General features: G+C 41.0%; 1 protein-coding gene across 1 annotated transcript in view; it reads right to left on the reverse strand.

Annotated features, from left to right (window-relative positions):
- Positions 1-8,314: 8,314 nt before the first annotated feature.
- Positions 8,315-16,437, reverse strand: part of Efcab5 (EF-hand calcium binding domain 5) — a 115,907-nt gene continuing 107,784 nt past the window's right edge. The window contains exon 23 of the mRNA XM_040749171.1: positions 8,315-8,905. Coding sequence (XP_040605105.1) covers positions 8,712-8,905 — 194 coding nt within the window. The 3' untranslated portion in view covers positions 8,315-8,711. The remainder of the gene's footprint in view (positions 8,906-16,437) is intronic.

Genomic DNA, 16,437 nt, shown 5'->3' on the forward strand with positions numbered 1-16,437 from the left:
CTAGTCAAGTGCCGACTGAGCCACATCCTCGGGCTCAGTCATGGAGTTTTTGAGACAGGATCTCATCTTGCCCAAAGTCGTCTTGAGCTCCTGATTCCTCCTGCCTTTGCCTCTGGGTACTGGGATTACAGGTACATACCACCCCAAATCTTTATAAGATGAACACGGGAGAAGTCTTCTGAGTTAGTGGGTTAGGGATGCTTATAGAAATTTAACTGGTTGCTTTATTATGTTTAGACTGTCACAACATAGGGAATAAGATGCTAGTCACAAAAGATCAAATATTTTGTATGATTCCTTTTATATTTGCCAGATAGGCAAATTCATAAGGAAAGTAGATGGTGGCTACATGCAGTGGTATATGCCTTTAACCCCAGCACTCAAGAGGCACAGGATGGCAGATCTTTGTGGGTTCGAGGCTAGCCTGGTCTACATCGTGAGTTCCAGGCCAGCCAGGGCTACACAGTGAGATCCTATCTTTAAAAAAAGTTAAAAAATAATAAAGAAAGTAGACTGGTTGCTACCTAAAAATTTGTCAGAGGTGGAATGCTGGGTATAGTGGCACACACCTTTAATCCCAACATGTGGGAGGCAGAGGCAGGTGAATCTATGTAAATTTGAGGCCAGCCTGGTCTACATAGTGGGTTGCAGGACAACCAGAGCTACATAGTGAGACCCTGGCTCAAGAAAACAAAACCAAAAATAAAATAGATAATAAAAAGAGTAGGGGGAAAGTGAGTCAGAACTGATGATGGATATGGGAGCTCTTATTGGGGTGGCAAAAATGTCCTAAAATTGCTTCGATGGCAACACTGTCTGTGAACCTATTAAAAACCATTGAACTGTTTAGTTTATTTTAGTGGATGCTCTCTGAAGTATATTTCAATAAAGTTGTTGAAGAGCCAATAGCTCCCTTTTAACTTATCCTGCTGAGCTCACACTCAGAACTTGACACTTGCTAAGCACATGACCTCTGAGCTACATTCCCAGCCTCCAAAGCCTTTTCCAGGACCCTTATCAGTGTCTTGACACTTCACACTGTTTCTGGAAATGCTGTAATCATAAAAGAAAATGGTCTGGATTATCTACTATACATACACTGTCGCTTTGCCTGTATGCTATAAGGAGCCAACTAGGGAATCCAATTAAGATGGGGCTGGAGAGATGGCTCAGTGATTAAGAGCACTGGCTACACTTCCAGAGGACCTGGGTTTGGTTCCCAGCACCCATGTCAGATGGCTGACAACTGGTAACTCTAGGTCCAGGAGAAGCCAACACCTCCAATCTCTGCAGGCATTACCACTCATATGCCCATAGCCATACACAGATAGACACATACACAAAATTTAAAATAATAAAATGAATACTTAAAAAGCCCATTTAAGCACCACTACCTAAGGGCACTTGCTGCCAGTTGTTCCTGCAAGTTATCTTCTGATCTCCATGTGTGTACTGTGACACACCCATAAAATAAATAACTAAATAAATATGATACTATTTAAAATTAAAAACGAAAATCCAATTAAGTCTAAGTAAACTATACACAATAAGAACAAGAACAATTATCAAGCAAGACTTACATTCACAATATCCAGTCCACCTGCATTTGGCAAATTCAAAGAAAATGCTCCATTATTAATCCTATCTTGGTGAGTCCAAAGTTTTGTACTTCATTTACCTTCTATCATAACTAAGGAAACTGTAACTATCTAGTCTTCAATTCCATCAAAAACTCCAGAAGGATGTAATATTATCTGAATAAACATCAAGTGCAGTATAAGCCACTTCCAAAGCAGCAGAGATGTGGTGATACACTATCTATGATTTATTAAAGTTTGCCTGAGGATTCAGAAAGCAAAGTCAGTCACAAGCTATAGAGAGCAGGCAGTGGTGGTACACACCTTTAGTCCCGGGACTCAGGATTAAGAGGTAGATGGACCTCTGTTAGTTCAAAGCCACACTGACTACATGAAATTGATCCAGTCCTAAAAGAAACAGCTCACACAAAGGTGATCTCAGCACCTGGGATCACATGCTTTTAATCCCAGCACTAGAGAGGTACAAAAGAAAGGAGCAGGATCTGCAGTAGTCAATATTAGGCATTGATTCTCCAGCCACACTGAGAAGAGTCAGCAGTCTGAGGCCTGGTTAGAGCTCATGGAGATTGGATCAGCCCTTTCAGCCTGAGGTAGAGGTAAGAGCTAGTGACTGGCTGCTTTGCTTTTCTGATCTTCAACTTGAAGCTTGAACCCCAGTATCTGTCTCTGGGTCTTTTATTTTTCATGTTACACAGAGACATCTGGCTGCCTGGACAGTCACTCAAGGTTCCTTTGTAAAATTGGGGCATCCAATCTTCAGCCTTCAGGCCTAGAATACCTGGCAGACTTTTTCATGAAGTGGAAATTTTGAAGGACTGACCTGCTTTTTTATTTTTGGCAAAGTCTTGTCAGTCTTTTTCCTTTGTGTCCTGCTTGTCCAGTTTGTACAGCATACTGTCAGCAGTCAAGGCAAGAGCAGTTTATTTGCCCAGTAGTTAACTTTGTCACAATGGAAGCAAACTCTATATGGAGTTTCTTCAATGCCTATCATCTTCTCTGAAGTAGATTGGTGCTGCCAGGAGCAGATGTGTCTCACAGTCGTGAAAGTCTCAGGTTATTAAACATCTTAAATGCTACGTTCTATAGGTCTTTGACGTGTTTGAAGATCATTCATCTATCTAAAATGCATGTTTAACCTTGAAAATATACCTAATGTGACTACAAGTTTGGTTATTACAGATGACTATTAACCTGCATTTTTTATTATCCTAAATGGTTTATTATAATAGCTTCAAGAAGTAGAACTTTACATTACATTTTAAATGGACTGTATAGGTACAATACCTTAAACAAGAGTGGAAACATAAATACAGAATAACAAAAAGTAACTTTAAATTCTTATCAATATAATGTACCAAAATTTAAACCAATGTAAAATACCTGAGGTTAATAGTTGTCTTTGTATCCTATACTCCCATATCCTCACTAAATGGTGACAAACATCCATAACTCACTGAATGACCAAAAACCACCCACTCCACCTCTTGGTAATGTGGGTGTTGTGTTCTCTAGACTGCTTCCTATTGTCTGTGGGTGAAGCCATCTTTAGGAAACTTGAGAAAATTGAGATAGTGGTCAGGTTCTAAGAAAACTAGCTATATAACATTTGTTGTACAGTCTCTGTGCAATGGGAAAGCTCAATGGTCCTGGCTAGAATAGTCTGTGAGGCTGGACCATCTCAGCCAGAAGCCTTGAAGCTTTTCTGGATGCAGAACTCTGAGGAAACTGCAACAGAGCCATTCTGAGAGACTGGGTCACCTGGTCCACCAACTTTCATTGGTGTCTGGTCTCTTGCTCTGAAAACACACAAACTTTCAAAGGTAATATACATATCTGCATTAACACAAGTATGGACTGTGTGCTGTACAGAAGTCAGCCAAAGATGATTTTTTTGTTTTATGTTTGACCAGGTACAATATATGTCCTCTGGCTTATTTCTTTGTGTCTGTAGCTAGGGTCTTTAGGGGGACTTTCCTGATCAAACCTGATCCCTATTAACCTCAAGGGAATACACAGTCTTTCATTTCCTGTGGAAACAAAAGCATAATCTCTTCCCAACATAATCCATTTTCTGAATTCCATCTTAAAGGTAACGCATCCCTAAAGTATCTAGGCTGGTTTAATTCAGCAGCCTCTCTTACAATCCCATGTCTCTCAGCAGCTGTCATTCACTCATCAGTATTCAAAAAATTCCAAGTTAGCACAACACCATACAGAATCCAGAATCCCTGTGCATTCCCCATTGAAACATGGCCTTTTCTTTTATATTGCTTTACTCTTTCTTCAAAGACTATTATTTTTAAACTATTTACTTTTTTCTATGACTGTCTATATACCCATTTTCTTTTCTTATGCCTACACACATTTTTAAACACACTGTAACTTGTTTAGAGTTTTTTCCTTTTTGGATCTATCTTTACTGCCTATCTCTATCCTTTTCTGACCACATGGGTCATCCGTGAAAGCCAATTCTAAGGTGGTAGCTGGTCCTGGTTGCAGCTGCCTTTGACTAGGAACTGCATTCATCCATCTAAGCTCTAGAAGTGGGTGCCAGGCCCTTAAACTTAACACACTGTTTCTGCTTAGCGGGCTACATCAGAACCTCTTAAAGGAGCCGTGCCCATTCCATTTTTCTTCCCTCCCTCCCTCCCTCCCTTCCTCCCTCCCTCCCTCCCTCCCTCCGTCTCTGTCTCTGTCTCTGTCTCTGTCTCTGTCTCTGTCTCTCTGTCTCTGTCTCTCTGTCTCTCTCTCTCTCTCTCTTGAGCACCAAGTGTAACAGGCTTTTGGTCCACCAAATCATGACAAGGAGACTTAATATTAGTTATGAATTCTTAACCTTATCTTACGCTCATTTCTTGCTAGCTCTTAGAACTTAACCTGTTTCTCTTCACCTACATTTTGCCTTGGGGCTTTTTACCTTCCTTTATTCTGTATGTCCTCCTGACTGCCCCCTCCATTGTCTTCCTCTATTTCTCCTTCATTCTCTCCTTTTCTTCTCTCCTTCCTAGATTCCTCCTACTTATTCTCTTTGCCAGCCAGCCCCTGCCTAGATATTGGCCATTCAGGCTTTTATTAGATCTGCAGTTCAACTAATCCAACAATGGCTAGCTGTGAATGGAGAATCCAAGTATCTGATGGTTGCTCAGTCCCACGAGGCTGGGTGTCTCAGCTGGTCTTCTGTATGTGCTGGACTCCTGAAGAAATACATGTCAATGCCAGTAATGGAATGGATGTGCTGACAAGGGCAAACAGGCGAAGAATGAACCCTTCCTTCTTCTATTGTCATTATATAGGCTTGCAGCAGAAGTTGTGACCCAGATTAAATGTGTGTCTTCCCACCTAAGATCCGAATCAAAGGTCTGTGTCTTCCTGCCTCAAGATACAGGATCACAAGTGTGCCCTCCATTTCTGGATTGTAGTTCATTCCAGATATAGTCACATTGACAACCAAGAATAGCCATCTCAGTTGTTAATAGTGGTATCAAGGAATTTGATGCCCTCTCCTGGCCTCCTTGGCACCAGATACCCACATGGCATACAGACATACATACAGGCAAAACATTTGTGCACATTAAATAAATAAATATTTTTAGAAAGTTTAATCATGGCATTTTGATAGGATATAGTTTGATCAAACTTTTAATCTATTGTGCTAGATTTAGGTACCACTATGGTTTGTTATTTATTTTTGTTGTTTTTTTTTAGTACTAGAGATTGAACCTAGGGCTTGATACATGCTAGGTATGCACTCTAGCTCTGAGCTATATCCCTAGTTCGTAATTTTTTTTTATTTTGAGACCCCATTCACAAGAAATTAAAGAAACAATTAAATATTTAGCAGCACTCAACATCAAAGGGTTGAAAAATCTGTACTTAGTTTTTTTTTAAAGCCACAACCTGCTTTTTTAATTTCCCAGATGGGGTTCTCTATGTAGACCTGGTTGTCTTGAAATTTGCTCTATAGACCAGGCTGGCCTCAAACCCAGAGATCTGTCTGTGTCTCTCTCCCAAGTGCTGGGATTAGAGGAGTATACCACCTCACCTGGCTACAGCCTGCATTTTTAGAAAAAGCATTTGATTTATAAGTCTTTTCAGTGGGCTGGAGAGATGGCTTGGAGCTTAAAAGCGTAGGAAATGAGTTCTGTTTCCAGCTCCTGTGAGGTGGCTCACAGCTTCCTTAAACTCCAGCTCCAGGGCATTTGATGCCCTCTTTTGGCCCCTACTGGGCTCCCATGGCCATCTGCACACAGGGCACCTATGCACATACAGACACAGTACACACATTAAAGAAAAACAACTCTCATCAGCCAAAGAAGTCTGTACAGTTTTTACACTAAAGGTAATGTCCAGATACACTTGAATTTCAAATTCCTAGCAACACACACACACACACACACACACACACACACACACACACACTACACCCATTTATTCTTCATCATCTTCCTCTTCTAGTTCACTCTTCTTTAGAATACTTTCTCAAGATTTACTTTATTATGTGCATGAGTGTTTTGCCTGCATGTATGTCTGTGCATTATGTGCCTACAGACATCTGGTGCCTGTAGGCGTCAAAACAATGTGTCAGGGTCCCTGGAACTGGAGTCACAGATGGTTGTGAGCCACCACCAAGTAGGTGCTGGGAACTGAACTGTGGCCCTCTGCAAGAGCAACATGTGCTGGTGACCTTGGAGCCGTTTCACCAGCTCCTGTTTCTTCACCTTCAAGCCTGTTGGCCTGCCAGGAGCCTCCTTTCCTGTGTCACTTTTGCCCTATGGCATGCAGCTATATTCCTTCCAGATTTCTCCTTTAGTTTAACCACTTTCTGTCCATATGGTATTTATTGTGGCTGGGTATTGGGGCCTCATTTCACCCAATCTTTTTGCAGTATCCCAGACAGAAATTCCATTCCCAGCTCTAGCATCAGGTGGTTTACAATGGGCTTTAACTCCAGCTCCAGGGAATTTGATGCCCTCTTCTGGCCTCCACTGGCACCCACCCACACTCTTATAGGGTAAGCTTGTACACACAGAGGCACCCAAGCATCCAAATTAAAGTGGTTCACCCACCCCCAAGGTGTGTTGTTTTTATACTTTTAGCAAATCCAACTGAGATGTGTTCGTAGCAGGGTTTCATTAGCAAACTGCGCGCCTTGCAAACTGACAGCTCACTCATTCTTTAAGCCTTTTTCCTCATTTATAAAGGGGTGATAGTATCAGAATCACCAACTGCATTGGGAGAATCAAGTGAGCTAGTATGCAAAAATGCTCCAAACATGTTAAATGTCATGAAAGGGCTTGGGAATGTAGCTTAGTTGGTAAAGTGCTCTCCTAGTATGCACAAAACTCTAGGTTCAATCCCCAGCTCTACACAAACCAGGCAGGGTGATGAATGTGTGCTTGTAATCTCAGCATTCAGGAAGTAGAGGCAGAAGATTCAGGAGTTCAATGTCATCTCCAGCTACCTTATGAGTTCTAGGTCAACCTATACTACGTGTGACCCCATCTCAAAATCAACAGCTGGGGATGGTGGCACACGCCTTTAATCGCAGTACTCTAGACGTAGAGGCAGACCAGTCTCTATGAGTTTGAGTCCATCCTGCTCTATATAGCAAGTTCCAGGGCAGCTTGCTTTTATAAAGAGACCGGGTCTCATTTTTTAAAATTGTAAAATAAAATGTGGGAGCTGGAGAGAGAGCATTCAGGAGTTGAGAACACTGGCTGCTCATCCAGGGAAGAGTTCTAGTCCTAGCACCCACATTTGGTTGCGACTCCAGTCCCAGAGGGATATGACACCCTCTCCTGGCTCTCTCTGGCACTACATACGCAGATGTACAGACATTCATTCATGAAAACACTCATACATATAAAATATAAATAAAATGCAGAAAAGAAGAAAAATGAAAATATAAGCTATTTATTACACTAAGCCATAGTAAATGTAATTCCCACAACTACAGTAAAAACAGCCTCTCTGATGCTGTACTTTCTGACTGCCCACACCACCATCTGCATTCACAAGTTTACTCTGAAGCACCCAGAGATACGACTATCAGTTAAATATCTCCAAGAACACTGTTGCTAGAAATGTTGCTGCAAATGCCTGAAAATGCCTCCCTTCAAATACAAAGTGGCCAACAGAGCTAACACTGGTCACAAGCTCATCTGAGGCAAGACTGCTGGTAAGACACTGCCCTCTAATCAGGAAGGGGTAAGGGGCTGCTGTCTCCACTGAGAAGACACTCAGGACAGATCACAATCTGCCTGCCTAAAAGAGAAAATGAAGTTTAATTTCCCAAATTTTATTAAAAATGGACTTCGTCATCAGATCTCTTATTGCAAAGATGAAATCTCAAAACATGCCAATAGAGTTTGCTGTAATAACAAGCTTTGAATGAACATAAATTTTTTGTAGTTATAGAACTTGAGAAGTTTTGTTATTAAAATCGATGCTTTCTTATTCTGTGAGTCATGGGCAAACATTTCCCACAAAAATTCAGTTCCTTAAAATGATATCTGTGGCAGGGCACATGCTTATACTCACAGAACTCAGGATGCTGCAGCAGGAGGATCAGGAGTTCAAAGGCACTCTGGGCTACATACCCAGCTCCAGACTAGTCTCAGAAATATAGAAATATAGAGGTGGACTTCTAGATTGTTAAGGGGAGGAGAAATGAAGAAGAGATGCATAGTCTGAAAAATTCTAAAAACAGTTACAAGTCCATTTCTCAAAATCTTTATTGTTTGGTACTCCTTTGATGTAAAAGCTGGCATTTCTCCACCCAGACCCTCCAGTATTCTTTATTTTTCTATTTAAAAGAATGGGAAGCAACTTCCCAAACAGTCATAGTAGTCTCAGGTTGTATAGAAAGCTTAAACTAAGAGGGAGGTTTCAAATACATTCTTCTATTACACATTCAGGAATGTTTGGTTATGGCCACCATAACTGCATACTCTTTAAGTTTCTCCTTAGGTAGCTCTTTTGATTTTAGAGAGTGTTGAGCTGAATGTTTGGGAGCAGAATGTGTCTATGGGGCATTCCTTTTCAGTTGAAAATATTTCACTATTAACAGAATTGGACACAATCAACATATCCTAAATAGAATACCACCAGTCCTTAGCTTTTCTTTGACAATGGTTTCTCTGTGAATTTTGCATAAACAGAAGAATCACTCTTCTTGGGCAATGGAGGTAAAATACAACTCTTTTGTTGGTCTTTTAGGTCAATGAGAGTTAAACAAATGTGTAACCAATGGTATAGAAGTTCAATGACAAGGTTGCCAAATTTCCATACTTCAATTCGAGAATGATCTGCATCAAGAAAAAGAAAGGTTAGCACAGATAATATTGTACTTTAATTATTAAGAAATAAAATATGATTAAAATTCAATATGATTGTGAATCAAAATCATAGCAGTATCTTGTTTATTTATTTATCAGAGATAGTTAACCTTGAAGGAATTACACACACACACACACACAAAATGAAATGCGTGGAATCTTATATGTACTTGGGTATAGCTTTTAAAACTTTAAAAACCTGGAGGGTTTACAAACTCATAAAGATACAGTAAAAGGAAGCCATGCAGTGATGGTGCCTCCCAGCCCCCAGGAGGCAAAGGCAGGCAATTCTCTGAGTTCAAGGCTACCTGATCTACAGAGAAAATTCCAGAATGGCCAGAGTGACACAGAGAAACCCTGTCTGGAAAAAACAAAAGGACAATCAAACAGAAAAGATATGGTAAAAAGAATGAATCAGGCATGAAATGATAAGCACCAAATTCATGATTGCATTGTGAGGAGAGAAAATGGGACCCGAAGAGGTGGAAGGTTTTGACTGTTCCTACCTTCAAAAAATTCAGATTCAAGTGGGCATGGTGATATCCCTGTGTCCCACCTGCCTGGCAGGCTGAAGCAGGAAGACTGCTAGTTTGAGGTTAGTCTAGGCTAGATAATGATTTTGAGCCAGCCTGGGCAACAGTGAGACCGTTTGTAAACTGAAAGTTGAGAAGGGCTGAGGACGTAGCTAAGTGGTAGAACACCTGCTTAGCACACACGAAGCCCCAGGTCACTTCCCAGCATTGTAAATTAAAGGAAAACGAACCTAACTCAAACAAGGCATTTTAAGATTGGGTATAAGGTATTATTTCATAATGAATACACAGTGCTTGTTATTTATACTATGTTTGAAATACTCTTCAACTAAAATCTGCTTCAAGACATGTAGTTACTGCCCACTATTGAAAATTGTTTGCTGCCATTCCTAAAAGATTCCCAGGAGCCAATGACTAATATTTAGATAGAATAGTCCAATGGAAAGAGTACCTTAAAGTTGAACAGGTCCGTGTTCTGATTTTGGCTCTATCCCAATTTTGTGACCTAACCATATTTACTTGTGTCGAGCCTGTCTATCTTTTTGTAACATAGTAACAATACTTTAGGACTATCATGAGGGCAAATGAGAAAATACACACAGGACTCTTTTTAGTGCCTCCCACCACAGGCTGAGTTTAATTCATCACTGTTGTTCCTAGTCTAACTCATTGGGGACCCAGATAACTAGCTGCTGGTTAGAGTTGAACAAACCATTATATATACACATAAAACTGAGTGAGCCTGTTAATTTGACTAACAAGAGTATCCTAACCATAATCTCAATTATCTACTAGAGTTTTATAACAGACATTTGTATTACATTGTTTCACGGATGTGTGTGTGCACGCTGGCACACATGTGTCATAGTATGTATGTGTAGACCAGAGGCCGAACTTGCAGGAGTTCTCCTTCCAACATGTGTGACCCAGGGATCAAACCTAGGTTGCCAGGGTTGGTAACAGGAACATTTACCAACTGAGCCAGCTTTCTCACAGACCTCAGAACATATTTTATTTCCTTGTCTTCTACCAACACAGGAGCAAGTTTCCCTGGATTAGGCTTGGCTTTATCGTGGTTTTGAAGGCACCTCCACAAGCTAAGGTGCAGTATATAACAGGTAAAGCCCATGCAGTGAGGAAACACTCACTGAGTCTTCACTTTTATTTGAAGCTGACTTTAAAACATGTGGATGCAATTAATTTCCTAATGTTCTCTTTTCATACACTCCCCCCCACAAGCACTGTTTTTCCTCATTCAATTGTAAGTGTTCAATAAATGTTGAATTGAAACAACATTAAATTAAGGAATAATTTAATTTCTTTATTTCAAGTCCTAAAAAGTTTTTCCAGATTACAGCTCAATAATATTAGTGACAATTATGAATAAAAACGAGAACGGATGCTAGTCATGAGAATACATTAGAAATAGCTTATTCATCTCACTTTATGGGTAATTCTAGACCAATAAAAATACCAACTTAAAACTCTGAGGACACATTTGTTACCATTGATCCCTCTTTGTGCTAATTAGCTTCCTGGAAACTTTACAAGGATATATTACAGATTTCCAAAGATTACTCTGATTATCTTAATGTTCCAGTGTTATGAATCTAAATTAAATAAAAGGGAGGTTCATCTCAGGACACTCCTAGTACCTATCCCAGCTAATTTTCTGAGATAAACAGCTCCCCACAGCTTGGTTCTGTGTTTTCCAAATCCTCGGCAGGGGCTCAGTTCCATCAATGGGTGAACATCCCAATGTGAAGACCCCTATCCACAACCATCAATAAACCAGTCATTATCTCCATGGTGATTCAAGGACAGGAGGATGGAGAGAGAGAGGTCCTTCCCTTTCACAAGTCCCTGTTGCTTATTTCCTGTTTTATTGTTACCAGAGACAAAAGCTCTGAACCTGTCTGGGAGGTAGTTCCTGTTTCCCTGTTATTTCCCAGAGATGGGTGTATTTACAGGGGTCCCTGAGTCCTCCAAGGAAGCCTCCTGCAGCTATTGGGATGTTACCATTGACTCCACTGCCCTCTTGCGGTAGACAGGTGCCTGACCGTCACAGGTTGGCAGACACCCCACAGGCACCCTCACAGCAATTCTCAAGAGGAGTCTACTTACATTTCCTCTGTGAATCTATGAAATTATGAACATTTTGATTTGCCTTAGCAATGCTTACAGCGATTTTTAAACTACATTTAAGCCACAAGGATTTCAGAGTAAGCATTGGAATATGTACATGGATGTATCGAGAAAGCTTTTATTATGGTATTTTTAGGTTCCACTTTAATCAAACTTTTAATTACACAGGGAATTCATTATGTTGGAAACATCAGACTATAAAAAGCATGTTTTTAAATTAAACCTCAATTTGTAGATCTCTGCTTTAACCCTGGATTAATTAAGCTAAATCCTCTGGGAAGCATAGACAATTAGTAAAATCAGGCAAAGCAAAAAGAATGAAGTATTTAACTTCAAGTTCAAAAACTGAACTGCTTCCTTCAGCTGTCAACTAAGGCAGGATCAGCAGTATTTCTTCAATGTTTTCCTTTTCCATCAGCTCCTTTAGTTTGAGTCCCCTGTTACTATTGCTTCACACTCCCTAAGTCATTTTAAAATGTAGTCATTTAGCATTACTGCTGGACACAGTAAGCTGAAGGTCTGTCCAGTAACATATAGTGAAAGGGGTGTCCATGCAAATTTCAGCTATATTTTTAACAGGCAGAGGAGCTTCGTGATGACGGCTGAGCACATCACTGTTGACTGACTGTCACCCCAAAGGAAGACACTTTCCAGGCCTGACAGGAAAGGGGCAGTGCTGGAGGAGGAGGAAATCTCAGCGTTTGTTATTACAGCTGAGGAGGAAGTTTGTTCCAGAACGAAACTTTTTTGTAAGTACATAGTTCAGCTGCCCTTGCGAGCATGGCTGCTGTACAATAGCACACATTCTGGACTTCATCAAAATGTAGCCCTGAATCAGATATGTGAATTTTGGTCAGTGTAATTTTTTTTTTCAAGACAGGGTTTCTCTGTGTAGCTTTGGAGCCTATCCTGGCACTTGCTCTGTAGACCAGGCTGGCCTCAAACTCACAGAGATCCACCTGCCTCTGCCTCCCGAGTGCTGGGATTAAAAGCCTGCACTACCAGTGATTTATAAAATAACACTTTTATTGATTATTTGGAAATTTCACATCATGAACCCCCAGCAGACTCACTTCCCAATCCTCTCAGGTCTGCCCACCCCCAATCTTGTGACCCTGCCCCCCAAAAAAGAAGAAAAAGAAAAACAAACAAAAAAGTCCAATTTGTGTTGTCATATACTCACTGGAGCATGGTTAAACTCCCGGTGGCCAGTCCCTTAAAGTAAACAGAGTCTTTCCCCCCACTCCCATTTCCCTGCAGAAGCCATCAATGTGGAGAGCTACTCTTTAGTAACCTTATCACAAGTTTAAAGAGTTCTCTTTGACTTTCTGCTTAGGCTGTTACTTTTTGCAGGGGTGGGGTAGGGTGAAGGTAGGAGTTGTTACAGAAACCTTCTATGGTCCTCTTTCTCAGCTATGAGTCTGCAATTATCAATACCACAGCAAAAGTATCTACCTTGCACTTAAATCAGTCAGTGGGAACATGGTTCATGGACTTACACATGGTTTCTGGTGACAGCACAGATCACTGGACATCCACATGGTATCCAGCGTTAGCATGTGCCATGGACCTCAGCATGGTCTCCAGTGACAGTACAGACCATGGATATCAACATGGCCCTCTGCCACAGCATGGGCCATGGACACCATCATCACTCTCAGTAGCATCACAGTTCAAGGACATCAACATGGCCTCAGGTGGCAGTGCATGCCCTCACATCAACATGGCACTTGGCACAAGCACAGCCCATGGGCATCATCATAGTTTCAGGCTGCAGCACAGATCATGGACATCCACATGGCCTTCAGTGGTAGCATAGACTCTGGCTGCAGTGGGACCATGGACCCAGACATGGCCTTCAGTGGCCATATGGACCCAGACCTCACTATGGCCTCAGGTTGAGGCACAGACCACTCACATCAATGCGGCTCAGTCAGTGCAATTTATCTTTACAGAAATTCATGGTTCAGTGAAGTAACTTTCAACCTTTTGGTAACATACATTGGTCAAGCCTACTGCTATGCTCCCTTTGTGGCAAGACATTCAAAGAACTGTATCCACTTCTCCCTTTATAAATCATTTGTGGTAGTTTGAATGTAATTGGCCCCCATAAGATCCTGGGAAGTGGAACTATTAGGAGGTGTGGCTTTGTTGGAGTAGGTGTGGCCTTGTTGGAGGAAATGTATCACTGTGGAGCTGTGAGGCCTCCTATGCTCAAGATATGTTCACTGTCTCAGACTACTTCCTGTTGCCTGCAGATCAATATGTAGGACTCTCAGCTGCTTCTCCAGCACCATGTGTGCTTGCATGTCTGCTGCCATGTCCCACCATGATGAAAATGGATTGAACCTCTGAGCTGTAAGTCACCCAATTAAATGTTTTCCTTTATAAGAGTTGTGGTTACAGTATCTCTTCATAGCAATAGAAAACCTAACTAAGACAAAAATTGGTACCAGAGACTAAAGTATTGTTGTGAAAAGTTTGACCCTGTCTTGTGTTTTGTTTGTTTGTTTGCTTTTTTTTTTGGAGGAATATGAACTTCAGTAGTTTGAGTTAGGAAAGCAATGAAATACTTTAAGTGCTGCTTAATGGGACATACTAGTGGGAGCATGGAAGACAGTGGTGCTGAGGATCATTTGAACTATAGGGGACTGGCATATGGCATAAAGATCTTTCTGGTGATATTTTGGTGAAGAATGTGGCAGCTTTTTGCCCTTGCCTGAAGAATTTGCCTGAGGCTAAAGTGAAGAGATTTGGATTAATTCCCTTGGCAAAAGAAATCTGGAAACAGTCTAGTATTCACTCTGTTGTGTGGTTATTACTCATTACTCTTCTTCAGATTTATAGTTAAAAGGACCAAGCTGAGCAAGGAAAAATACAAAATATACAATTTGAAGAGAAAAGGAGTACCAGGAAATGGAATGGAGTTAAATACTGTGTTCAAGGAGATAAACATATTAAGAAATAGAATAAAGGGATTTGTGACCTCAGGGCAAGATCCCACCCAGCTAAGTTTCTAACTTGTGAAAAGGGATTAAAAGAAAAGTTTAGAGCTCCATGTGGTGGTACACATGTTCAACTCCAGCATTCTGGAGAAAAAGGCAACTAGATTTCTAAGTTTGAAGCCAGCCTGGTCTATAGATCAAGTTCCAGGACAGCCAAACTTAGGCAGGGAAGGAAACCATGGGAAACAGAAAGCTGGTGAAGATGTTATTGAACCAGGGGGCTGTGCTCCAGCCTCGGCAAAAGCAGCAGAATCTGGAAGCTTTAGCTATGTGTTCCTGGCTTTAGAGTCAAGGATAGAAGAAAGAGGTTATGGAATCTTCCTCTATGACTAAGGAAAGCCACTGAGGTCAGGCATGTGTCAGGGGTGTTCCTGAATATCCCAGAGAGGCCATTGTGTGAATTTGTGAATTAGAAACCTGGCTTGCTTTGGAGACCCCAAGGTGTTTCAGATGTCAGAGTCATGGGATACCTGCTGAGGAAAGTTGCTAACAGTAACTGGAACCATCCCAAGAGAAAAAAGCATGTTGCAGTGAACAAACTGGAAGGAGTTGGGATTTGAAGAGTGTTTTGACATCAGATATGGAGATGCAGAGTTTGAAGTTTGCCCAGCTGTTTTTCAGTTTTTCTGTAATCCATTATTTCCTCATTATGCTCCCTTACCTGTGTTTTGGAATGGTAATGTATATCCTGTTCTATTATCTATTGGAAGTATGTGATCTGTTTTTTTTTTATTTTGATTTTACAGGGAATTACAGCTAAGAGATTACATGGATCTCAGAAGATATTTTGAACTTTGGACTTTAAAATATGTTTGAGACTGTGATAGATTATTGGGAACTTCTGAAATTGGACTAAATGCATTTTGTACTATGATATTGTTACAAATTTATGGGGGCCAGGGAGTACAATGTGGTAATTTGAATGTAATTGCCCTCCCATTAGTTAATTGAGAGTGGTGCTATTAGGATGTGTGGCTTTGTTGGAATCGGTGTGGCCTTATTGGAGGAAGTGTGTCATTGTGGAGGTGGGTGTTGAGGTCTTCTATGCTCAAGATATGTCCAGTGTCTCAGGCTACTTCCTGTTGCCTGCAGATCAAGATGTAGAACTCTTAGCTTCTTCTCCAGCACCATTTTTGCCTGCATGCCACCATGTTCCACCATGATGATAATGGACTTAAACCTCTGAAGATGTAATCCACCCCATTAAATGTGTTTTCTTTATAAGAGTTACCATGGTCATGGTGTCTCTTCACAGCAATAGAAACCCATCATATATTGGCCAACAAATATCAATTTTATATCTCCACCTAGAGCTTTCTCCAAAATCTCAGAGTTCTTTCTCTAGCCACCTATTCACATCTCTCACTTATTCACAATACTTAACACTTCAGCATACCAAGTGTGAGTGCTTTAAAAATATTAACTTATTTGTGTGTATGCATACACATGCCTGTGTGTGTGTGTGTGCACGTGAGTGCCTACAGAGATTGGAAGAGGGCATTGGATCCCTAGGAACTGGAGTTACAGGTGTTTGTGAGCCACCAGATGTTAGTGCTTGGAACTAGACTCTGGTCCTCTGCAAGAGCAGCAAGTACTCTCTTAGTAGGCTAAAGCAGCAGAGCCATCTTTGCAGCCTCAAAATTTGACTCTTCATCTTTCCCCATGGAGTCCCTTCCCTCCAGCGTTCTCTAATTTCAATAATGGTTCTTCCATTCCTGCAAATCATAGGCAACCTTGGCTCATGTTTTGTTCACAATTCACACCCAACCTGTGGAGTTACATCGATTTTAACCAAAATCGGCACTGTATATTCTATGCC

The sequence above is a fragment of the Mesocricetus auratus genome, unplaced genomic scaffold, assembly GCF_017639785.1.
Source record: "Mesocricetus auratus isolate SY011 unplaced genomic scaffold, BCM_Maur_2.0 Super-Scaffold_100007, whole genome shotgun sequence".
Taxonomy (NCBI): Eukaryota; Metazoa; Chordata; class Mammalia; order Rodentia; family Cricetidae; genus Mesocricetus; species Mesocricetus auratus.